Source organism: Cydia pomonella, chromosome 27 (genome assembly GCF_033807575.1).
Source record: "Cydia pomonella isolate Wapato2018A chromosome 27, ilCydPomo1, whole genome shotgun sequence".
NCBI lineage: Eukaryota > Metazoa > Arthropoda > Insecta > Lepidoptera > Tortricidae > Cydia > Cydia pomonella.
The window spans coordinates 2105481-2132597 of record NC_084729.1 but is presented as its reverse complement, the minus strand read 5'-3'; the positions used below and the strand labels follow the sequence as shown (position 1 = coordinate 2132597).

At 41.2% G+C, this 27117-nt stretch overlaps 1 protein-coding gene and 1 long non-coding RNA gene across 2 annotated transcripts in view; one reads left to right on the top strand and one right to left on the bottom strand.

Annotated features, from left to right (window-relative positions):
* The window catches only part of LOC133532718 (leishmanolysin-like peptidase), a 187552-nt gene that overhangs the window by 15052 nt on the left and 145383 nt on the right, over positions 1-27117 (bottom strand). Inside the window, exons 6-12 of the mRNA XM_061871493.1 lie at positions 15522-15654; positions 10599-10737; positions 8543-8680; positions 7437-7502; positions 6109-6232; positions 5350-5451; positions 4507-4694 (exon numbers count right to left, since the gene is read on the bottom strand). Of these exons, the coding sequence (XP_061727477.1) occupies positions 4507-4694; positions 5350-5451; positions 6109-6232; positions 7437-7502; positions 8543-8680; positions 10599-10737; positions 15522-15654 (890 nt within the window). The remainder of the gene's footprint in view (positions 1-4506; positions 4695-5349; positions 5452-6108; positions 6233-7436; positions 7503-8542; positions 8681-10598; positions 10738-15521; positions 15655-27117) is intronic.
* LOC133532729 (uncharacterized) overlaps positions 18412-27117 on the top strand; it is a 227304-nt gene continuing 218598 nt past the window's right edge. The window contains exon 1 of the long non-coding RNA XR_009801744.1: positions 18412-18569. This is a non-coding gene — a long non-coding RNA (uncharacterized LOC133532729). The remainder of the gene's footprint in view (positions 18570-27117) is intronic.

Here is a 27117-nt window from a genome sequence, read left to right as displayed (position 1 = left end):
GTCCGCGGCCCCAGTCTAAAGGCGCTGCCACACTAGTCGGCAGGTGAGACACTACAATACAAGCTGTACCTCAACCTTTGCGTGTTCAGCCACTGCTTGCACGACGTGGTAGCGAACTGGCAGCCGAGTCCGCGGCCCCAGTCTAAAGGCGCTGCCACACTAGTCGGCAGGTGAGACACTACAATACAAGCTGTACCTCAACCTTTGCGTGTTCAGCCACTGCTTGCACGACGTGGTAGCGAACTGGCAGCCGAGTCCGCGGCCCCAGTCTAAAGGCGCTGCCACACTAGTCGGCAGGTGAGACACTACAATACAAGCTGTACCTCAACCTTTGCGTGTTCAGCCACTGCTTGCACGACGTGGTAGCGAACTGGCAGCCGAGTCCGCGGCCCCAGTCTAAAGGCGCTGCCACACTAGTCGGCAGGTGAGACACTACAATACAAGCTGTACCTCAACCTTTGCGTGTTCAGCCACTGCTTGCACGACGTGGTAGCGAACTGGCAGCCGAGTCCGCGGCCCCAATCTAAAGGCGCTGCCACACTAGTCGGCAGGTGAGACACTACAATACAAGCTGTACCTCAACCTTTGCGTGTTCAGCCACTGCTTGCACGACGTGGTAGCGAACTGGCAGCCGAGTCCGCGGCCCCAGTCTAAAGGCGCTGCCACACTAGTCGGCAGGTGAGACACTACAATACAAGCTGTACCTCAACCTTTGCGTGTTCAGCCACTGCTTGCACAACGTGGTAGCGAACTGGCAGCCGAGTCCGCGGCCCCAGTCTAAAGGCGCTGCCACACTAGTCGGCAGGTGAGACACTACAATACAAGCTGTACCTCAACCTTTGCGTGTTCAGCCACTGCTTGCACGACGTGGTAGCGAACTGGCAGCCGAGTCCGCGGCCCCAGTCTAAAGGCGCTGCCACACTAGTCGGCAGGTGAGACACTACAATACAAGCTGTACCTCAACCTTTGCGTGTTCAGCCACTGCTTGCACAACGTGGTAGCGAACTGGCAGCCGAGTCCGCGGCCCCAGTCTAAAGGCGCTGCCACACTAGTCGGCAGGTGAGACACTACAATACAAGCTGTACCTCAACCTTTGCGTGTTCAGCCACTGCTTGCACGACGTGGTAGCGAACTGGCAGCCGAGTCCGCGGCCCCAGTCTAAAGGCGCTGCCACACTAGTCAGCAGGTGAGACACTACAATACAAGCTGTACCTCAACCTTTGCGTGTTCAGCCACTGCTTGCACGACGTGGTAGCGAACTGGCAGCCGAGTCCGCGGCCCCAGTCTAAAGGCGCTGCCACACTAGTCGGCAGGTGAGACACTACAATACAAGCTGTACCTCAACCTTTGCGTGTTCAGCCACTGCTTGCACGACGTGGTAACGAACTGGCAGCCGAGTCCGCGGCCCCAGTCTAAAGGCGCTGCCACACTAGTCGGCAGGTGAGACACTACAATACAAGCTGTACCTCAACCTTTGCGTGTTCAGCCACTGCTTGCACAACGTGGTAGCGAACTGGCAGCCGAGTCCGCGGCCCCAGTCTAAAGGCGCTGCCACACTAGTCGGCAGGTGAGACACTACAATACAAGCTGTACCTCAACCTTTGCGTGTTCAGCCACTGCTTGCACGACGTGGTAGCGAACTGGCAGCCGAGTCCGCGGCCCCAGTCTAAAGGCGCTGCCACACTAGTCGGCAGGTGAGACACTACAATACAAGCTGTACCTCAACCTTTGCGTGTCCAGCCACTGCTTGCACGACGTGGTAGCGAACTGGCAGCCGAGTCCGCGGCCCCAGTCTAAAGGCGCTGCCACACTAGTCGGCAGGTGAGACACTAATACAAGTTGTACCTCAACCTTTGCGTGTTCAGCCACTGCTTGCACGACGTGGTAGCGAACTGGCAGCCGAGTCCGCGGCCCCAGTCTAAAGGCGCTGCCACACTAGTCAGCAGGTGAGACACTACAATACAAGCTGTACCTCAACCTTTGCGTGTTCAGCCACTGCTTGCACGACGTGGTAGCGAACTGGCAGCCGAGTCCGCGGCCCCAGTCTAAAGGCGCTGCCACACTAGTCGGCAGGTGAGACACTACAATACAAGCTGTACCTCAACCTTTGCGTGTTCAGCCACTGCTTGCACGACGTGGTAACGAACTGGCAGCCGAGTCCGCGGCCCCAGTCTAAAGGCGCTGCCACACTAGTCGGCAGGTGAGACACTACAATACAAGCTGTACCTCAACCTTTGCGTGTTCAGCCACTGCTTGCACAACGTGGTAGCGAACTGGCAGCCGAGTCCGCGGCCCCAGTCTAAAGGCGCTGCCACACTAGTCGGCAGGTGAGACACTACAATACAAGCTGTACCTCAACCTTTGCGTGTTCAGCCACTGCTTGCACGACGTGGTAGCGAACTGGCAGCCGAGTCCGCGGCCCCAGTCTAAAGGCGCTGCCACACTAGTCGGCAGGTGAGACACTACAATACAAGCTGTACCTCAACCTTTGCGTGTTCAGCCACTGCTTGCACGACGTGGTAGCGAACTGGCAGCCGAGTCCGCGGCCCCAGTCTAAAGGCGCTGCCACACTAGTCGGCAGGTGAGACACTATACAAGTTGTACCTCAACCTTTGCGTGTTCAGCCACTGCTTGCACGACGTGGTAGCGAACTGGCAGCCGAGTCCGCGGCCCCAGTCTAAAGGCGCTGCCACACTAGTCGGCAGGTGAGACACTACAATACAAGCTGTACCTCAACCTTTGCGTGTTCAGCCACTGCTTGCACGACGTGGTAGCGAACTGGCAGCCGAGTCCGCGGCCCCAGTCTAAAGGCGCTGCCACACTAGTCGGCAGGTGAGACACTACAATACAAGCTGTACCTCAACCTTTGCGTGTTCAGCCACTGCTTGCACGACGTGGTAGCGAACTGGCAGCCGAGTCCCCGGCCCCAGTCTAAAGGCGCTGCCACACTAGTCGGCAGGTGAGACACTACAATACAAGCTGTACCTCAACCTTTGCGTGTTCAGCCACTGCTTGCACGACGTGGTAGCGAACTGGCAGCCGAGTCCGCGGCCCCAGTCTAAAGGCGCTGCCACACTAGTCGGCAGGTGAGACACTACAATACAAGCTGTACCTCAACCTTTGCGTGTTCAGCCACTGCTTGCACGACGTGGTAGCGAACTGGCAGCCGAGTCCGCGGCCCCAGTCTAAAGGCGCTGCCACACTAGTCAGCAGGTGAGACACTACAATACAAGCTGTACCTCAACCTTTGCGTGTTCAGCCACTGCTTGCACGACGTGGTAGCGAACTGGCAGCCGAGTCCGCGGCCCCAGTCTAAAGGCGCTGCCACACTAGTCGGCAGGTGAGACACTACAATACAAGCTGTACCTCAACCTTTGCGTGTTCAGCCACTGCTTGCACGACGTGGTAACGAACTGGCAGCCGAGTCCGCGGCCCCAGTCTAAAGGCGCTGCCACACTAGTCGGCAGGTGAGACACTACAATACAAGCTGTACCTCAACCTTTGCGTGTTCAGCCACTGCTTGCACGACGTGGTAGCGAACTGGCAGCCGAGTCCGCGGCCCCAGTCTAAAGGCGCTGCCACACTAGTCGGCAGGTGAGACACTACAATACAAGCTGTACCTCAACCTTTGCGTGTTCAGCCACTGCTTGCACGACGTGGTAGCGAACTGGCAGCCGAGTCCGCGGCCCCAGTCTAAAGGCGCTGCCACACTAGTCGGCAGGTGAGACACTACAATACAAGCTGTACCTCAACCTTTGCGTGTTCAGCCACTGCTTGCACGACGTGGTAGCGAACTGGCAGCCGAGTCCGCGGCCCCAGTCTAAAGGCGCTGCCACACTAGTCGGCAGGTGAGACACTACAATACAAGCTGTACCTCAACCTTTGCGTGTTCAGCCACTGCTTGCACGACGTGGTAGCGAACTGGCAGCCGAGTCCGCGGCCCCAGTCTAAAGGCGCTGCCACACTAGTCGGCAGGTGAGACACTATACAAGTTGTACCTCAACCTTTGCGTGTTCAGCCACTGCTTGCACGACGTGGTAGCGAACTGGCAGCCGAGTCCGCGGCCCCAGTCTAAAGGCGCTGCCACACTAGTCGGCAGGTGAGACACTACAATACAAGCTGTACCTCAACCTTTGCGTGTTCAGCCACTGCTTGCACGACGTGGTAGCGAACTGGCAGCCGAGTCCGCGGCCCCAGTCTAAAGGCGCTGCCACACTAGTCGGCAGGTGAGACACTACAATACAAGCTGTACCTCAACCTTTGCGTGTTCAGCCACTGCTTGCACGACGTGGTAGCGAACTGGCAGCCGAGTCCCCGGCCCCAGTCTAAAGGCGCTGCCACACTAGTCGGCAGGTGAGACACTACAATACAAGCTGTACCTCAACCTTTGCGTGTTCAGCCACTGCTTGCACGACGTGGTAGCGAACTGGCAGCCGAGTCCGCGGCCCCAGTCTAAAGGCGCTGCCACACTAGTCGGCAGGTGAGACACTACAATACAAGCTATACCTCAACCTTTGCGTGTTCAGCCACTGCTTGCACGACGTGGTAGCGAACTGGCAGCCGAGTCCCCGGCCCCAGTCTAAAGGCGCTGCCACACTGTAGTCGGCGCGGTACCAGCCCGTGTCCTCCATTAGCGCGAGGGTGATGCGGCTGAAGACAGAGTTCTGCGTGTGGGTGCCAGTCATGGCTTCGTTCTGAAAAAAGCAAATATTTCAATGGGGTTTGCAACTGACAGAGGTTTTTATAAAATGGCTTGGAGGATTTAACAACTGGAGACGCCTTGTCTGTAATTTTCTGTACAAAACAGTCTGCCGATTTTTGTGAGGGGCACGTCAAATGTATGGCTATTTGTAACGTTCAAATAATTGTCAGATAAACGTCAGTCCATACAATACATATGACCATTGGCCGAGGTTTTTGACGAAGACGAAGATAATGAGCGTGGTGGTATGGTGAAAGCATACATTTTAACTGATTTCAGTTTTGTTGGATGAGATCTGGCTTAAAGGGCTAGAATCCCGGTCATAAATAAATAAAAAACAAGAGGACTATTGATAAAGATTGATTGTACAAATGTAAAATTTAGGAAAAAATCGTACTGTCGAGTGTGTGATTTAATTCGGCTGTAATACCGAATTAGATCACACTAAACGGCGCCATACTTGTACTTTGTGGTAACTGAACAAACATGAAGTTCTGCTAAGCAGAGCAAAGTTACTGCATAATATATGCGTGGAGTGACATAGAGAGGGAAGCACAATTTTTCTTAGAGTACAACTCTTCCTACCTTAAAATATACCTCTTCGACATAAAGATGTGAAAGATAACAGTATACAAAGGTATACAGACCTCAAAGAGTCGTTTCTCCCAGTGTGTGAGCGCGGTGCCGTCCCCCCCTTGGTCCTCCAGCTCCGCCCCCTCCAGGGTTGAGCAGTTGAAGTGCTCTCGGACCTGCGTACAGAATGAATGAATGAATGAATTTAATTACGTCATAATCATAATTTTAATGTGACTTTATTTCAACGGGTTAAAAGTAATGCAATACTTCATTATCAGCGACCTACTTCGTCGGATTCAAATACATATGTGCAAATACACTTCATATTTCGTGCATCAAGAGACTCCTAGACGGAGCGTCCAGTTTTAATGTACGTAAGGTCCTTGGATTTGGTCGTATAACTGTCGTGTGTTTGACAAAAAAAAAAGATCGTAGTTACAAAATACTTTTATCGTAATAAATTTGTACAAGAATGAAAATTAACCTCTTTGACGACTCTCTGCGTGACGATCATATGGAGGATCCCGCCATGGGCGTAGGCAGATACAGGCAGGGGGGGGGGGGAGTAGCTGCATCCCCCCTAGAGCTCAAATTTTATATACAATGTATGGCTCTTACGGCGTCTGCCCCCCCCCCCCCCTAGTCCTCCGGCGATATCAACTTAGCCCCTCCCCCCGTCTTCAACTAGCTGGCTACGCTCTTGGGGCCCGCTCTATTTAGCAGCATGAATTATAATTTTTTTTCCTGGTGACGTTTCGAACAACGCGGTCCACTTGTAAATAATGTGTAGAATAGTATTAAAGTACGCGACACTCAGAATAAAAACGAACCTCTTTGACGACTCTCGGCGTAACAATCATGTGAAAAGTCCGTTCGATGTAGCCGCCGCGAATCATCCATTTCTTCCTGGTGACGTTTCGGACAACGCGGTCCGACCACTTGTGGATCTGCAGCCTGTGATCAGTGATTTAATATTAAGGACCAGTCTTACAGATAATATAAGTAAGTATGCACGGAATGTTTATGGTCCCACAGCGCAAAAGACCTAACGCAGTTTGTATTTAAAGCCCGACCAGAAATATATGATCATTGTCAAGAGGGCGCTGTTATTTTCATGTGACAGTTCAGTTTAGTTTGAAAAATTTAGTTCCAATGGAATTCCGCAATATGGCGCGTGATCATATATTACTGGTCAGAGTGGTCAGTCTTTAAATTTACGAGAGTATGGTAAATTCATTGGGGCAAATATAGGAGCGTGCTTGAATAGAGGAGGCCCCTTTTTTATGACACATTCTTACACAAATTTACTAAACCCTACGATAAGCTCAAGAAAGCTTGTGTTATGGGTACAAATACTTCAATACATAGACAACACCCATGACTCAGGAACAAATATCTGTGTTCATTCATTATCGGGATCAGGGCGGCTACCGGGAAAATCGAAATTCGTCAATTGCGGGCATTTTTCTCTGTCACTCTAATTACGTGTTAGTGAGAGTAAAAGAGAAAGATCCCCGCAAATTGCGAATTTCGGTTTTCGCGGTAGGCCCCCAGAGCCCAGGACCATAGAGAACAAAGTACGAGTACATATAAAGTGCTCACTCCATACATCAGCTTTGTTACCAAAACGCTTATTATGTTGTTAGTCGACATCTAGCATCGAGTAGCGGAATTATCAGTACCCCTACTTGACACTAGATGTCTTAAGTGTCGCAACTGACGAAAATTATATTGCTTAACAATTTACAAATAATATAGCAGAGGGAGTTGAACAGAGTTCCTGTTAATCCGGTTATAATATTAATTGAAAATTGTTGAGCATTACATTTTTTGTTTGTCGCGACATCTATTGTCAAGTAGCAGAACTGATAAATCCACTATTTGAGTATATTAGGCCATTACATTGCAAAAATAATGTAATTTAATGTGACGAGTCATACCTATAGACTGAAGCAATTATTAGTATAAGTTTAATTTTATCGTATTTTAATTATTATTCTTACTTTATTGTATTATGGACTTTTGTCTGAATTAAAGTGTTTTTTTTTTAAACATGTGAATAACCACTCGATTCGATATACCATACTAACCATACCTAGGTATATGTGAAACGTCGTAATCATTGCCATATACATATATAGACTAATTAGTTTCTTACTCTTCATCGAGGGGCGGATTTCCCGTGTCCGGCCGCCTCTCCATGAGCGGCTCGCCGTTATCGTCTCTGAAATTAAATAATAATATTAGCCAGCTAGTCAGATTCAGAATCAGTGTGGTACCCGCACCGGTCAGGGGGCGGGCACAGATGGGAATAGTTTCATACCCATCTGTCCCAGCCAGGCACAGATGGGAGGGATTATTTAATGCTGAACCGCGTCAAGTAGGTACATTATATTATGATTTTTATTTCACAAATTGGATTGTTCAATATAGGAACTATCAAAATCGACATTTGTACAATAAGAAAGATAGGAATAACACCGATGGAAAGGATTAATTCCCATTTGAGGACCGGGGACTAGCCGGGGACTAATCATTCCCATCTATGCCAGCCCCCTGGCCTGTAGGTGGGCACAGATGGGAATACACCTACCGCACCGACTGGACCCATCCATTTGCTGCGTCCTGTAACACCGACGACGCTGCTGTATGTGTAAAGTCTACATCACCTTACGAAGGTCGAAGACATCGTAAAATTCGTAAAGTATGTACGAGTCAAGTACGGAGACGTCCTGAGGGTCGCGAAGTATATGAAATCAGATGAACTTACAAAGCAGAAACATTAAGATTTACCAGTACTGCCAGCAAAGTGCTCACGTAAGGATTTTTTAAAAGCAAACCTGTTCGGACACTGTCTAATTTTGACAGGGAGACTATTCCAAAGGCGATATCATCAAAAGGGGATATTATGGCCAGGAGAATGAGATTATTACCCAAAAATGAGGCTTTACCTATAGAACGCGAACAGAGACACGCTAAAACCCAGCGCGTGTAACATCTCGTGCTGCACGGTGGACAAATAGCCTTGGAAGGAACCTCGTTGGCCAGGACAATGAGGTCGGCAGGAGAATGATATTATCGCCAGGAGAATGAGATTATTACCCAAAATGAGTGTTTACCTGTAGAACGCAAACAGAGACACGCTAAATTCCAGCGCGTGTAAGGTTAACCAGGACAATGAGGTCGCCAGGAGAATGCTGTTATTGCCAAGAGAATGATGTTATCGCCAGGAGAATGAGATTATTACCCAAATTGAGTGTTTACCTGTAGAACGCAAACAGAGACACGCTAAAACCCAGCGCGTGTAACATCTCGTGTTGCACGGTGGACAACAGGCTCGGGAGGTCGCGGTACTTGGTGGACAGCTCGCCGGGGCAGAAGTTTGCGTGGCCGGCCACTGGTCTGAAAGTTAAATACATAAGTTACAAGTAAGTATATTGTTTGAAAAGATAGCCCGATTATAGTTGTATTTAATAATCTTTTACCATCGTATTTTCACGGAAACACACGAATGTGTAATGCTATTTCAGTCAGTCTCGGTACATAAAGTACTAAGGTTGATGACAAATACGAACGTTTCCGAGAAAATACGATGGCAAAGGATTGTTCACCTGTACGGTTTATAGTATAAAGAGCCTCTAACTATGGAGGGTTGAGGTGAGCAGAACAATCTCTTATGGGAGAACTGTTGCTAACGTGTGCAAGGCAACTGTAATTTTTTTTATTACGATAAGGTAAGCATTTGACCACAATCTCACCTGATGGAAAGTGCCGATGTAGTCTAGGATGGAACATGCTTACCTAAAAGATGTCTATTCACTCTCGATTTAAAAAGGTCCAAGTTATAGCGGACTGGGAATAGATTTGCAGGAAGTGAATTCCACTCCTTAGCCGTTCGCATGATAAAGCTGGATGCGTAGCGTTTAGTGCGAATCAGAAAAAAAAAACAAAGTATCTCCGGTGGCGCTAAAGTATCTGGTAAAAGTTACCACCGGCGGAAATGGTCTGGCAATGTTGCATATCAATTTTTAATTTAGTATTATTTTTACCAACCTTTAGCACCTTGTACCGGACAAGTGGCCGTCGGGCCAATATAGCAAGCATGCAGACACTAAAAGTACATACTAACACTATATTATCCCGTACATTTTATTCATAAGTTAAGTTTTATTAATCAATTAAAAAAAAAAGAATATAAGTAAGGTCTGGCGGCTCAGCATATAAACGGAGTTTTTATTTAATTCCGTTAACTGCAGAGCATGAGTAAGTACGTTTAAGGACACTAAATGACATTTTTAATTTAAAAAAATAATTTAATTTATTTTTAATTTTGATTTGTGATCGTTGTTGTAACACGGGCAAGAAGAAGCGAACTCACAGAGCTGCTGGACCACCCCAGGAGTCAAGACATATGTGTGATCGATGCGGCAAGAAATACCGATCGGCCATTGGTCTATACAGACATATAGGCTGTAGACTACTTCCTCAAAATCCCTCCTTATTCGCTGCAACTATCATCTGCAAAGATGCTGTGGCCCATGATGAACACGGGCATTACATTTAATTCAACAAAACAATTAAAAACTGTGACATGTAAATGTCATTTCGAACATCGATCGTCCGAGATAGTACGTTTAGTAGCAAATGTATGAACTCGTACTAAACAATAAGTAATCAATATATAAAGAGACCCTAAGGCAAGTACACGCTCGTATGTAAGGGCCTTATAAGATAAAAATAATTTATTGATTATCTCCGAAATGGAGTTAATTAGAATACCGGTTTCTATGAGAAAGATACTTAATTTAAGCTCAGGAATGCACCCTTGAAATTAACGGAAATAAAACGCGCTGTATATATATCAACATTATCAACATACCTACCACATTAAATTAATTTTAGAATTTAAATTAGATTACTCAGTCTCCCGCAGTCGGTATTAAATCTCCTAGTTCCGCAGGAACCAGAAGATTGAAGATCTGTTGTCCGAGCCGAACATCATTGGAGAAACGAAAGCCGGCAGACTCCGATGGCTCGGGCACGTAGTCCGGATGGGTGTAGATCGTGGGGTCTGGAGGGCGTACACTGGAGTTCCAAATGGCCGAAGACCGTCTGGACGCCCTAGGTACCGATGGAGAGACGAAGTGTAAAAATACCTTAGCGAACTCGGCGCCGTCGACTGGACAGAAACGGTTTTGGACAGAAAAGCATGGCGGTCTTTGGTGTCGCTGCGCCACAGCAGTAAGTAAGTTAATAAATTACGAGTTTTGGAGCAAAGTAGGCATATTTTACGGCATCTCCGTATTTTTAATGGTTGTACCTGTCTAGCGCGCTTTCCTGCTGACAATGCGAAGCATACGCCACGGTGAGGCCGCGCCGGCACCTCTCCGTTTCGACCGCGCTCACGTACAGCACGAAATCTGTGTTCTCCACGCCTATAGGCTCCTCTTCTTCTAGCTCTGTAAAGAAAATAACTTATCAATATTAATTGGCAACAAAATAAACAATTTTAAATTTTAGAGTCCTCAGCAAGCTCGCATTTCACCTTCCCATACAAACTGAGTTACATTCTCATTTTAAAACTACGTGTTGGATTGTAATGAGTATGAAACTTTGCACATACATACTTTGCATATGGTCAGGTGACAAGCAAAAGTCACTAATTACTAAAAAATGATTAAACAGAAATTATATATTACTACTAAAATAAGGTTGTATTTCAGTAGTAATATGGTTCATTATGGCTATGAACTTGTGGTGGTAATTAGGTGGTAATATACAGGGCGTCCCAAGACTATGGGACATCAAGGGAAAGTACCTTAAATATCGTTATTAGGATATTTTGCTGAAAGAAGACTTTACGTTATTTTTAAAAGTCAGTAATTCTACATTTAAAGATTTTCTAAGAATTACTTGCTTCATCTGGGAATCGAACCGACTTAATAATTTTCTTGAAATTTGACTCAAACATTTTACGTTGTTCCTTTCTTTTAAAATACTAAGAAGAATTATTTTTTCTGTCCATTCTTTCGATTGGCATCATAATAAGTTTTTGGCAAAAAATTCATTTTTGGTACAAGCTTTTATCGCTGACTGTACTTTTCTTTCCACAAGTAACTAATACTCATTGAGACAATTCTAAAAACCCCAAACACAATTAGGTTACGTTGTTTTATCACAGAGTTCCTATGGCCACCTCCTGTCTCCATCATCAGATCATCTCGATGGAACCATAATATTGCATTGTTGTGACTTACATGTGTATGCAAATTTTCAGCTCAATCGGAAACCGGGAAGTGGGTCAAATTTAACTTGCAAGATTTGATTACAAGCAGACAACGGTCAGGTGAAAGTAAATAAAAGCTTGTAAAATAGGGGTGATTTTTTTTCACATTTAAGTGAGGGTTTAGGTGAGGCATCGACTAACTCCCTAGGGAGCTATAATTTTTTATTTATTACGTCACTAATTCGTACAAACCACGTAGCGTAAATGAGTTTTACTTAAAAAATACTGCCGTTAATAATTTAATATGTTTGTTTATGTTTAAAAATATTTAATTTGATTAATTTAATGGCCGTTTAAAATATTTTTACGTAACTTTCAATCGTGGCTGAATGCCGAATAGGTCTGTGCCTTCGATGCCTAACCTGTCAACAAATGACAATATGGTGGACGAATGTTTGATATGTCACCTGATATGTATTTAAGAATAATTCCGCTTAATTTTTTTTTATTCTTTGCAAGTGTGATGTTTTATTTATTATTCTTTATTCTTTATATCAGGTAAACATCTGTAACTTACAGCTAACAAGCCAAAGCGTTACAAATATTAATTAATACATATTAACATTACAATGACTAAAGACTAACAAAAACTTCGTAACTTAAGAACTAACACATTAGGATGTTTCGATTATTTTCTTACATTTTGGAATTAAGAAATACCACGTCGAGTGATGAAAAACATTGTGTATAAATGTTGCAAACTCGAGTCTTTAATTCCCTCCAGACTGCGAATGTCGGGAATTACCACCCTCACTTCCTAAATTTCACTTACCCCCCTCGTTGCACAATGTAATTCTTCACAGTAGTCGTGAAAAACACTTCGTAATGATTGGACTCCCTGACGGATTGGCTTTAAAACTACTTAACTCGCCATCTATTGATCACTTTCTAGTCTCTTTAACAATGTATATAGTTTATTTTACTTAAAATATAATGACTAAAGTATTCCTTTCTTAAAAGTCCTTAACTTATCCTTTTTCCCATTTTCTTGTTAGGACAAAGAGACTTTTCTCCTAACTGAAGTTTGAAACCTAATTACGTATTTTTAGGCTGTGCCCTTTTCGTTCGGTTACTATGGTTACCGACTGAGAGGCGGGATAAAATAGGAATAAGGAAGTAGAATCCTGTAGAGGTAAAAGCTAGGGATATACGTACAGATATCATGTGCAAGTTGCAGAACAATGTCAAAATTTCCAAAATTTTATAGAAACTTTCATGAAAAAATCTTGCAAGTTTCCACTTAGATAGATACCCTTTAGATTAAATAAATAAATATTATAGGACATTATTACACAAATTGACTAAGTCCCACAGTAAGCTCAATAAGGCTTGTGTTGAGGGTACTTAGACAACGATATATATAATATATAAATATTTATAAATACTTAAATACATAGAAAACACCCATGACTCAGGAACAAATATCCATGCTCATCTCACGAATAAATGCCCTTACCAGGATTTGAACCCGGGACCATCGGCATCATAGGCAGGGTCACTACTCACTAGGCCAGACAGATTAACTCCATGTTCTTACCGTTTCATTTAACATTCACGTAACTCATTGGCGTCTATTTCAAGTGTCTTGGAACTCTATACCAACTTTAAGAAGGTTCGACAATATGTAAACATGCAAACGAAAATACCGACATTATTTATGGTGTGTGGGTATGTAGTGATGGTGTAAGGGACCATTGTAATCTGTATGAAATGCTTAATATAACTAACGTATTTATTTTGATAATTGTTAATAATGTATCCATGTAAATAGCTTTGCAAATGCCACATATTACGTGATCTTTTTCTAGAAGTTAAGAATGGATATAGTAAGTTATCCTTAAAAGATAGACATTTCACATCGCGGACTTTTTTGTAGACCTATGAATGAGAAACAACTCCACCATACATTGTGTTGTTATAGCTCAAACGGATTAGGCAGCGTTTTCGATTAAAGCTCCTAGCCAGCATGATTTTTTCCGACAACATCGTTATATTTCAAACAATTTACACAAAACCTTAACAAGTTATATACTTAAGCCTTCCTCAAGAATCACTCTATTGATAGATGAAAGTCGTATGAAAATCCGTTCAGTAGTTTTTGGTTTTGGAGTAGTTTTATAAGATGTAGTGAATTGACGTTTTTCCCTAGAATTGCGGACACTAGGTTGCGTGACAGTCGTGCACGCTCCCAATATCTATTTATAAATTAGCACAATGTGTATACACTGCTGAAAACATGCCTTTCGCAGCAGTGTTTCATATACGGGCAGTCAAGTCTATCCGCTATCAGACACAGGATAGGGTTGACTTATGCCGGAGTCCTTAAGCTACCGAATGAAACCTCTTTTGTAAATTTGCGACCGATATTTGGACGGATAATGATTAGTTTATGGTTATTATTTAACTAAAGCTTTGAAGGAGAAAACAAAAATAGGGATGGGAGGGATGGGTGTGAGTTTTCGATAAAATTCCTCGTACCTATTCCTCGGTTCTGACGGAAGATCAGCGCTGTGGTCTCCACAGCATTTATACTGAGTCAGCGCCTATTCTTTACCACAATACATGACCCTCTACTAATATCTCTACTAATCTAAAAATAAGATAAGACACGTAATACATTGTTATTGATATTAGTGTAAATTTTCTTTCCCTCTTTTTATTTGTTTATGTCACAAAGCATGTAAGTTATGGTTGAATAAAGATTGTATCTATCTATCTATCTACTATCGTAAAAAATTGTTACTAATTTGTATTGTCAAAACCCTAAAGTCACTTTTTGACGTGTGTGTCAGTCTACCCTTCCCATTCGAAAATGACTATACCTATAGGGAGCGTGCATGAACTGTAGAGGCAGCACAGGAGCTGTCAGATTTTTGGCGCGAGGCGTAAATTTGATGTTTATTGTTCCGATGTAGCCCACAAGATAGCAGAACCTACTATGCACAAGAAAACACGTGACGTGACGTGAAAATGTACATGTTTATGATTCCGATTCAGGCCACAAGATGGCAGGCCCTTCAACGCGCACGGTCCCTATATGTGGAAACGGCTCTTTCATAGCTGTCCAAACATATTGTACAGTCGCCATCAGATATATCGGAGTTTAGTTCGTAAAGTTTTCTTATAACTTTGGTTACCTACTGAAAACCACTTGTTGAGTTCTGTACATACGCACGGAAGAAGACGCGCGGGCGGCGGACAGAGCACGACGGCTTTACCTACTCTACCGTCAACGGACGAATACCGAAATTCCCGAATTAGTTTTTATAATTGGATTTATCTGTAATTAAGGCGTAATAAACCAGCCTACAGTCCGTGTTTTTATTTCGTCCAGTAGGATATCAGTGACTTCGGTTCGGACCCTTCAGTCAGTGGGTTGCCGGTGATTTCCGTGGTATCGTCCTCGATGGTTATTCTTCGTCGTGGTAACGCTCGGCAGTTTTGCTGTAAGTTTACTATGGTGTCCAAAGACGGCTTACTGGGCATATCTGTGACTTCGGACCGTTCAGTTCAGTACAGTATGTGATACGTGCATAGTAACTATGGTTACCAATAGATAGATGGTATACTAGACCCCCTGAGCTTATCGGTGACTTGCGAGCCTTCAGACAGTACGCTGCCGGTAATTTCCGTGGTGTAATCTTCGATAGTAGCGTTAGTATGCAGGTCACTAAGGCACCAAGCGTCTTACCTGGCATATCGGTGACTTCGGCGTCGTCAGTGAGTGCGATGCCAGTGATTTCTGTGGCCACATCTTCAACGACAGCGATACGTGCATGGCATGGTAACTATGGTTACCAAAGGGTAGGTGGTATACTGCACTTACCTGGCATGTCGGTGACTTCAGATCCGTCAGTGAGTGCGTTGTCGGTGATTTCCGTGGCCACATCTTCAACGACAGTACCATGCATCGATACGTGCATGGTATCTATGGTTACCAAAGGCCACTAGTCTTACCTGGCATGTCGGTGACTTCGGCGCCGTCAGTGAGTGCGTTGCCGGTGATTTCCGTGGTATCATCCTCTATGGTAATTCTTCGTCGTGGTAACGCTCGGCAGTTTTGGCCCGTGCTGTTGCAAACGTAGCATGGCTGGAGAAGAAACGTTTTGATTAATAATTTTATTATTAAGTTTTATGTATTTTATTATAAAAATGTAAAGATGGTGTTCCATTGACTTTGTTGCCTTTTTTATGGGTTCGTACCCAAAGGGTAAAAACGGGACCCTCTAGACCCTCAAGAAATACTACTAGTAAATACGTAGTATTTCCTGAGGGCTGAAAGTACCATGAGTATTTACTTATAACTCTGTATCTTTAGGTATTTAAAAAAAGTTAACAAAATCTACCCTCAATTTACTCCTTACGCCAGTTGAGGGTAGATGAAAACATTACATGATCAAATAATGTAGATTAAAATCAGGTCGTTCAGTGACAGCTTCAGGCGGCTTTGTATTTCGTTGGTATGGTTGGTTGGTTAAGAAAATGTATAAATTAAATAAATAAATAAATATTATAGGACATGATTACACAAATTGACTAAGTCCCACAGTAAGCTCAATAAGGCTTGTGTTGAGGGTACTTAGACAACGACATATATAATATATAAATATTTATAAATATGTACTTAAATACATAGAAAACACCCATGACTCAGGAACAAATATCCATGCTCATCACACGAATACATGCCCTTACCAGGATTTGAACCAGGGACCATCAGCTTCGTAGGCAGGGTCACTGCCCACTAGGCCAAACCGGTCGATAAATTGTTTGTTAACTTTTATTTACTCGTAAATACCTAAAGATATAGAATTATAATCATGTTTTTTTAAATATACATGTATTGAACATTATAGGTAAAAAAATATCGTTATATAATTATGGATTGAGGAGTTAAATATCAGAATGGATATTGTCCAATAAATCCATTAAAAACCAAATTTTACTTCCAGTGATATTTGTGAGATTAGTGTCAGTCATATTATCATACGTACCATATCACAAAATCAAAAATGTATTGATAGCTTCGTCTAAAATCTAAATAATATTCCATGTATGTAAATATATTTTCGTAGGCGAATATAATAAATGTCTTTGTAAATGCGAAAATAAATTGCTGGAATATTATTTTTAGATCATAAATATCAAAATAAACATGATAAAAATAACTATATAAAAACGAATGAGATAAAAATAACTGTCTAGCTACTTGTTTTAAGATATTTTTCTTAAAACATTTATTTTTAAAACGTTAATGGTAATCAAGTACAAATACGAAAAGTTTTTCATTATAATTAAGAAAGGTTGTTTTTTGAACGCTGCATCAGATACCTTAATTAGAATGAAATAGACGAATGAACTATTGAAAACGAAGAAAAAAGCAGCCAAGTGCGAGTCGGACTCGCCCATGAAGGGTTCCGTACCATTTATGACTTATTAAAAAAACTAATTACTAGATCTGGTTTAAACACTTTAAACCAATTTTCGGTGGAAGTTTGCATGGTAATGTACATCATATATATTTTTTTAGTTTTATCATTCTCTTATTTTAGAAGTTACAGGAGGGGACACATTTTACCACTTTGGAAGTGTCTCTCGCGCAAACTATTCCGTTTAGAAAAAAATGATATTAGAAACCCCAATATCATTTTTGAAGATCTATCCATAGATACCCCACTGGAGTGAAAGAATTTTAATGATTTAACAGACTTTTTTATAATGTATATAATGTACGTAATCAATAACTTGGTTTATATTAACATATCGTAACTCAAGCATACATACCAACCCAACCCAATCCTGCGTTCGATTGCCAAGAGGATTGACTGCCTATATTTGAGGCATTGTGATGATCTGATGATATGCATGTTTCTAGAAGTACTTATAATGTCTACCATTAATTAGGTACTTCTAGAAACATAGCTGCCTTAATAATTATTCAGTGATAAGTATGCACATATTAACTTAACTATAGGTGCATACTAACAAACTATGAGTCTAAAAGTTAATTTATTTATTTATTTATTGTTTATTAAGAAACAAACTGTTGCATACACATACAATTGAACAGAAATATGTATATGGTAATATTAAATTAAACCTACAGTTTCCTTAATTAAAGATACAATAGCTAATTACATTTCTAAATACTTTAAACAAACAAATCTGAGTTGTAACTGAATGTATTTATCCGGGTACAGTCAAGGTTGCAAAATTACATTATCATTAGTCATTTAATTATTTAATGCCTTCGCTGTACCATAAAGTAATAACAATAAAAAAGTATGCTGTAATCAAACATACAATAATTAGTAAATTATTAAATAATTAAAAGATTATTATATATATATATATATTAATTGAAATCATGTCCAATATTGGCATTTGAATTTGCAAAAGTATCCACTGCCATGAACGTCAGAAAAAACATTCGCAAATCAGGAATTTTCTCAGATAATGCAAAATGTGTATCTGGTATTAACTCAAAACCGTACACACACTGCGGGTAAATGTTAATTGATCATTCACCATTTATATTTAGGCAAAATAATCACACCTTTTTCCTGATGTTTCATTCAGTTCGTTTAACTCTTTATAATCGTCGACATTCTACAACATCCAATTTTTTAAGATAAAACCTCTTGAAGACGAAGCAGGAGCTAAAACTGAACTCAAATTTGAGATCTTTCGGTGACTATCGCCGTCGCGCTGTCGGGGGTGGCGCCGGACAGCAAGAGACTATACCTGTGTGTGTGATACGCGCACACAGATGCATTAGTACATTACGATACAAGTGCGAAAAATAGGAAATTCGAAACGAGTGGTGATAAATTAAAACATTACCGAAGGGAGTGTTTTAAAACGACACGAGTTGCGAATTACCTATTCGCACATGTATCGTACAACGTTTTACAGTACATATGGCCCTTTAAATGTTCGACACAGTAACGTAATATGCTACTTCTCGCACTAGTGCTATAAAGTAGCCCCATATGTACTGTAAACGTTATTTGCGCTTGCGGGTCTTACGCCAATAGGCGGCGCCGTGGCAGTAGTATACCTAGGGTTGCCATACGTCCCGTATATACGGGACTGTCACCGGAGTTAAGTATCTCGTCCCGTATTTTTACCTGCCCCGTGTTTGTCCCGTATATCAATTAACAATACCGCTGTAGTTATGACAGCACTATTGACTAAGATCTTTCTGGCGTTGTACCGGCAGTTTTGCCACTGCTCCTGGGAGCATGGGGTCCGCTTGACACCTAATGCCAAGATTTGGAGTAGGCACAAATTTTTACGAAAGCGACTGCCATCTGACCTTCCATCCCAGAGGGTAAATTAGGCCTTGTTGGGATAAGTTCGGGTTCCTCACGATGTTCTCCTTCACCGAAAAGCGACTGGTAAATATCAAATGATATTTCGTACATAAGTTCCGAAAAACTCATTGGTACGAGCCGGGGTTTGAACCCGCGACCTCCGGATTGCAAGTCGCACGCTCTTACCGCTAGGCCATCAGCACTTTGACTAAGATAAAGAATATTAAGTTTTGCTAGGTGGCAAAGTTGTTGTTTAACCGCTTGTGCTGATATTGATACCCGAGCAAGCGAAAGATTCCAAAATTTTAGTGGAATCTAGAGCGTTGCGTGGGTGTCAAGGCACCGAGGGTTAAACAAACTTTTTATCATTCGTTTTTGAACAAGCACGAGGGCCTTTACCAGTTTTTCTTTTCTTTTTTCTCAATTTAGACTTTTTTTTCTTTTTGTGCGTAAAGCTTAAATTTGGAACAGAGTTATCTCCATCGTGGCAATTTTAACTTCGGAGTCTGACATTGCAAGTAATATTGTCTATACTCTGTATCTTTAGGTATTTAAAAAAAGGTAAACAAACAATTTGTACATTTTCGGGTAGTTTTAATATTTATTGGTTAACCAACCAAATACAAAACCGCCTGGATCTGTCACTGAACGACCTGACTTTAAACCTACATTATTTGATCATGTAATGTTTTCATCTACCCTCAACTGCCTTAAGAAGCCATTTGAGGGTAGATTTTGTTTACCTTTTTTTAAATACCTAAAGATACAGACTATAGTCTCCAGCCGTTCGGTGAAGGAAAACATCGTGAGGAAACCGGACTAATCCCAACAAGGCCTAGTTTACCCTCTGGGTTGGAAGGTCAGATGGCAATCGCTTTCGTAAAAACTAGTGCCTACGCCAAATTTTGGGATTAGTTGTCAAGCGGACCCCAGGCTCCCATGAGCCGTGGCAAAATGTCGGGACAACGCGAGGAAGAAGAAGATTGTCTAGTCTTCAAGTGAATTTTTTCATGATATTTACCTTTGGTTAAACCGTTCAAAATTCAAGAAAAAGTACAATATTACGTTAGTCCCCCCTTAATACTAATAAATAATAATAAAACGTTTTTATTGATATATGCCAATAATAACATAAACCATGTTATCGCGGTCAGTGTTGGTTATAGGTAAGACATTTGGAATTCGTTCATACTTATAAAAAACAAGTTTTTTCTCAAACTTGCAATGAAATGTTGACGTGGCTTACTTTACTTCAAATTAGATCCGAAAATACTACGTATCCGGAAGTGAAGATGATATGTAAAATAATTTCATACAGCCTTAAACACTTAGGCCTGTAAAGCAACCTTCTTTTCATTCCTAAATTGTGTGACTAGTCTTGGCATTCAACCATCAAATATATTTAGATTCGTAATTTGTTTTTAGCTGTGTAAACCTACGAATAAAACAAATTGACTACATTTTTTTTTAATTGCAAGTTTGAGAAAAGCACTACCAATCTTGGCGGGAAACGGGGTTGCCGGCCGCGTATCCCTATTCGGCCTATCTATATCTACCATACCAGGCCTGTAACCTTTCGTTTCCCGGCCTCTATAGTTTGCAGTAGGTGCGGTCCAAAATTAGACTTATACCCTCTTAGCTATGTTGGTTGTAAGAATATTCTACGACGCGCCCTTCAAAAAATGACATACGATGATACAGAGAACTTACTAATAGTCGTAAAATGATTTCTTACTGTACTTTGATATAGAATACTTAAATAAGTTATTTTGTTAAGGTTATCACCCTACCAGATTTTTATTGTGTACTATTTATAATTATAATTAAGTGAATAATTACAAATTAATTAATATGGTCCTATTCTGCCTGAAACACAGGAACTCCTAGTTCAGGCATTTGTAAACTTTTCCTTATCCTTAATCCTTAGTCTTTAAGTGCTAACACTGTACTTATACTGTTTTCAATAAAATTATTTGTATTTGTATTTGTATTTGTATAGTAATGAACTATTATCGTACATGAAACTTGCTAGGCGATGCGGTCTGTAAATCATAAGGTTTCGACCTGGGCTATAATGCACCTATGTTCGAAATTAGTAGAGATGAAAATGGCGAAAGATTCATGTTGTTTCTTTCGAAACTTTGTATATTTCCTATAAAATACATGTAACTTTCGAAATAACAAAACTGACGTTAGTCTGACAAATACAATACACGTACTCGTATAATACCTGTTTTATACTGTGAATTTTACATGTTTATTTAATAATGACTTGTTTAAATAATAATAATAATAACCCCATGGCCCCGTGATAATAAGGCAAGACACAAATAATAATAATATTTATTTATTTATATTACTTTTATAAACATATTGTAAAAAGCCTTTTTTTTTATACTACGTCGGTGGCAAACAAGCATACGGCCTGCCTGATGGTAAGTAGTATCCGTAGCCTATGTACGCCTGCAACTCCAGAGGAGGAGGACAGGAGGAGGAGCCTAGCCTAAGTCAAAAAATAAAATAAAATAATAATAATATTAGGAGACTCCGCTGTCGTGGTTTGATCACCGTTGCCGGCGGTACTCTAGGTTAGCTTTTTTTATATGTTTATATCATTATATGTATTTCGTATTTTTTTTTTGTATCGGCTTTTTGTTTTCAAATTTTATAACCATACTATGTATTATAAAATAAAAACGTAAAAAACTTAAACTTGCGAAAGATTCAATCGAAGATCCGCAAGGAATGATACTGTATTTTATTGAAAAATACAGGGGCCTTTGAAAGTTACATATCTTTCATGTAATTTTCATCGCTAGAAATTAGGCAGAAGTTATACTTATTTCATTTACCGTTTTTTCCTCACAAGTGTGACGAAAAACATAGTGTGGCACGAGCGGTACAGAAATTACTAACTCGTGTTTAACTCAAGTCGTACCTTGTTTACCGCCCTTAATGCACAATGTACTATATTTATAAAAAAAAAAATTATTGACAATAACAATATACATAATGGATATATACAGATGATTACTATAACTAGCTTATATCTAAAATAGGCCCTTGAGGCATTGTACCAAGGATGCTGGCGGCATTTCCTCGTTGTATCGCAATACTGATACGTTGGGCGAGGAAGCCGCCAGCTCTTCGGTCACCAGTTACGTCAACCAGACGTTTCACGATTTCTGCAAAAAACTTGTGCGCGCTGGGACCCCATGGACCTAGAGTTTCAACGCCAAATGGTACAAAATGGTACTCTCTAACGAGGCTATATCTATATTTATTATTTGAGGCGCTATGTTATTCACAATTGTATCAGCATTACCACATTGTCAGTATTTACCGTCAATAAACAATAAAGTTTACAAATAAATAAATCAAATATTTGTTAATAAAGATCAGTTCGTCACGACTATGTCACTATCACTAAGGATGTTGATAATTGTTTTACTGCCCAACTGGAGAAGTACCTCCACCTTACAGAAAACAGCAGCCAAATAACACTAGACCCTACTCATAGTGTTGTGTTCCTGCCGGTGAGTAAGTTTGCCAGAGCTCAATGAGGGGGGCCGGGTTTAGGGTCGGCATCGCGCATGTAACTCCTCTGGAGTTGCAGGCGTACATAGGCTACGGAGGCTGCTTACCATCAGGCGGGCCGTATGCTTGTTTGCCACCGACACAGTATATAAAAAAAAAAGGTTCGATAGGGGGAGGGGGTCACGAAAAATGCTTGCAATTGCTTGAATTATTAACAACGACTCACTACAAGTATAGGTGATCTCAGAAACGGCTCTAACGATTTCGCTGAAATTTGGTATATGGGGGTTTTTGGGGACATACAATCGATCTAGATTAGTCTTATGTTTGGGAAAACGCGTGTTTTCGAGTTTTCATGCGTTTTTCTTTCGACGCAGAATATGGTCGCTAATTTTGGTGTTGCCAGCCACTGTCCGTCTGGTCCAGACGCGGAGGACGGCTAGAAACGAGTGTTACGGGTTCGAATCTCGCCCGGTGACTAACTTTTTTTTTTATATGTTTAAGTTTATATATAATTTTTTAATTTTTATTGTTTTAGACAAGTTTAATTTAGTAAAAAATTTTAGTTAAGATTATCACCTATACACCACCATATTACAATAAATAGTTATAACCGAGCAAAGCTCGGTCGCCCAGGTACTTGTATAAGCTTATATAAGCAAAATAAATAAATAAAAATCTATTTATAAACTGCACAAATATAGCAATCCACTTGGCTTTATATTCAAACCTAATCTCATGTAAATCCAATAAGGCAATTTAGGTTTTTCCTGTAGACACAGGGCTGCCAGTACATAAATCTTGATTATACATTCCAACGTCAAAAATTATGCGAAATTCGATTGCATTATACGAAAACGATTATACCCGATTTTTTATTACTTACTTCAAAAACTGACTTGTATTTAGTAAGTAGTAACTAAAATCCCTTAATAAGTAGCGCTGAGACACAGCACAAAAAAGTAAAATATGTCTCACAAACACCCATCATATAGAACACCAAACCGATCAAATGGTGAGTGTAAAGAGAAAAACCACGCAAACCGTCACCGTATCGTATTATCAAGTTGACAATCTGTCTCTGTTAATCCCGTGCTGAAATAGAAATGTGAAATAACCATTCGCGTTTTTCGTATCCAATTATACCGAACGACTACCTATACATAATAGATACGATAATCAGTCCGATTATACGAAATTCGTATCGAATTATACGATCTGGCAGCCCTGTGTGTAGATAAGAAATAATTGTTTCACAACGCCTACAGCGGTAATTAAATTAAATTTACGGAAAAACAAGGCACATCAGACAATTTTTGCGCTTTGAATTATTTAAAAATGTACTGTACAGTCGCCATCAGATATATCGGAGCGGCCGAGGTGCTCACAAATATCTGAACACGCCTCTATTGCCAAGGCGTTAGAGTGCGTGTTCAGAAATTTGTGAGCACATAGACTGAAAGTTGTTATTAGAGAAAAGTTTACAGATGCCTGAATTAGGAGTCAAAACAACAACCTGTTATAATTACATAACAGGTTGCTGTTTTCTATTGATCTGCCGTCGAATAGTATCCGAAATTGCGTGAAAATCTTGGCTAGGCTCCCAGAGGACCTATCCAACATGACAATCGTTGACAGAAAACGCAAATCGAGACTTGATGTATGAAAGTAGTCACGGGACTTTTCGTAGCATCTGTCATCCCGGGGGCCTAGCCAAGGTGACATTTGTTTGCATAAAACGAAACTAAAAGCTATCATTTCCGTCCATACATTATAATTTGCGTTTCGTTGAAACTACTATCATCTGACAAAGTATCACACGGGAAGCGATAAAATTTATTTTACGTGTTTCGGTGACTGTCATTCCTCAACCCACCAACGGAGCGGCAGCTGACGTCCACGAGGGTTCATCATACATAGTCGTTAACTACTATACGAGTCGCCCGGGAGGCGATGGGTCATGGAAATGTGTTCATGGCTCGCGGTCTATTTGTTTTTTTTTTGGCCTCAAGAATCCAGTGGTTAAAATCGTTCAATTTTATTCATCGCGGGCGCGTTTTATTATAAAGTACCTGGTTATATTATAACTATTTATTGTAACATGGTGGTGTATAGGTGATAACCTTAACTAAATTTTTTTACTAAATTAAACTTGTCTAAAACAATAAAAAATAAAAAATTATATATAAACTTGAACATATAAAAAAAAAAGTTAGTCGTAGAGATTCGAACCCGTAATACTCGTTTCTAGCCGTCCGCGTCTTAACCCGCTGGACCTGACGGACAGTGGCCGGCAACACGAAATCAGCGACCATATTCTGCGTCGATAGAAAAACGCATGAAAACTCGAAAACTCGCGTTTTCCCAAACATAAGACTAATCTAGATCGATTGTATACCCCCAAAAACCCCTATTTAGAGCCGTTTCCGAGACCACAGAAATATATATATATATACAAGAATTGCTCGTTTAAAGGTATAAGATACTGTTATTTGATATTCATGGATTTGTGATTATTCATAGCTATTTGTATATGTATGTATGTGCCTTTGACAGGTTTTGCATAAAATGTTAATTGCATTGTTCAGACATTATGTTGTAAGTAGCTATTGTGTACCGAAAAATTATTGATCGCGTCGTGACAAACGCCTACTTGTTGCTCTGCAAGATGCAACATCGTAACCAAGACTTGGAAACCGACAAACCGTTTAAATTTATAAACAGTACCCCTAGTGTAAATAAATTCGATTTCCAAACGTGACGTACGCGTTTGCGTTTAGTCTCATTTTGTATTGGATTTCGAAAGAGCGCGCCAAGCGGGACGTTTTGGAACCTCAAAATCCTATACAAAATGAGACTTAACGCAAACGCGTTCGTCACGTTATGATGTCGATCAAAGTTACACTAGGGGTACTGTTAATGAATAACTTACTCACTTAGCAAGCTTCGTTGCCTAAACACGGTAGGTAGCGATAAGACCGCCTGTTGCTACCTTTCTTTACATTGTAAATCTGTTTATAAATTTGTTTTCTTTGTGGTGCAATAAAGAATATTTACTTACTTACTTAGGTACTCGACTGAAAAGCTCTCTATTGTATTACAATTGTATAATAGTTATTTACGATACAAGTGCGAAAAATAGGAAATTCGTAACGAGTGGCGATAAATTAAAACACGATCGAAGGGAGTGTTTTAGATCGACACGAGTTGCGAATTACCTATTCGCACATGTATCGTACAACGTTTTACAGTACATGTGGTCCTTTAAATTTATGACATAGTTACGTAATGTGCTAATTATCGCACTAATGCGGTAAAGTCATCATCATCATCGTCTCCTAGCCGTTTTCGGCCACAGCAACTGCTTTCTACCGCTGAGAGTGTCGCTGGTGCGCTCTCAGGTGACTGACGTAGCCAATCTTAGCAGCGAATGTGCGGCCACGGCCACACTCGCTGCAGGTCAGCACCCCTCCGACGTAATTATATGTTATGGCCATAGGTGGTCTGGCCTTTAGCTCGTCACGCTTATCGTCAAGTTCTGTGCGTCGCCTGGCTTCAAATTCACGCACCTGCGTTTGCACAATATGCCTCCACTGTGGAAGCACCATATGTACTGTAAAATGTATAAATCGCTAATGAATAACTTACTCACTTAGAAAACTAAACACGGTACTCGATTGAAAAGCTCTCTATTATATTACGATGGTATAAAATACTATTATGTTATACATCTCATTATTTGACGGACTTTTCGAAATATTTCTTTTTTGAATGAATGAATGAATATTTATTGCATGTCACATTACATAAATTGTTAAAGGTGGTACATTTTAGAAGGTATACATGTGACGCCCTGCAAGTAGGGATTGCAATCCGGTCCGGCGGATCCGGTAATCCGGCCGGATCCGGCACTTTTCAGGAGCTACCGGATCCGGTAAAAATCACCGGATCCGGACCGGATCCGGTAAAATAAAAAAACGCCTAAATACAGCACGCGCTGTGCGTTTCAGATGAGGAAAAGGCGCTGGATGCGAGGTATGAAGTTGAACAGAACAAAAAACGAATGAAAAAGTTTAAATTTAGTAAGATAAAAATATATTTATTATGACGATGACTGGGAACAGAAGAGGATTTCTTCTTCTTTCATGTTGGTGGCACGATATGACTATTACATAAATACTGTAATAGAAGGAAAAATTTAAGGATGGAGATGCCATGGAAGGCATTTGTAATTTATGCTAAAGAGAAGGTTAATGGCGTGTCATAATGTTGGGATAGGAGATTAAAAGTAAACAAATGAGCAGGATTAAGACGGCGGTACTCAACCGACTACAGTTGGGCTCATCAATATGTGTGAATCAATATATGATAATATTGATAATTTTTAGTTTTCTCCGATATATGTATATATATATATATGATAAAATATAGATTCTTTTCTTTTCAAATTTAAGAGAGAATTTATTGTCTTTACAATTTCATCCAATCTTATGCAATTTCCTTAATCATAATCATAACATAAATAGTAAAATATCTTCTTTTCCAATCAAAGAGAATTAAGAAGACCAAGAGTGCTCACTCCATACAACGGTTTTGTTACCAAAAATACTATTATTTTCGTAGTCTACATCTAGTGTCAAGTGGCGGAACTCTCAGTACTGCTACTCGACAATATCACGACAAACAAAAAGTCTAATGCT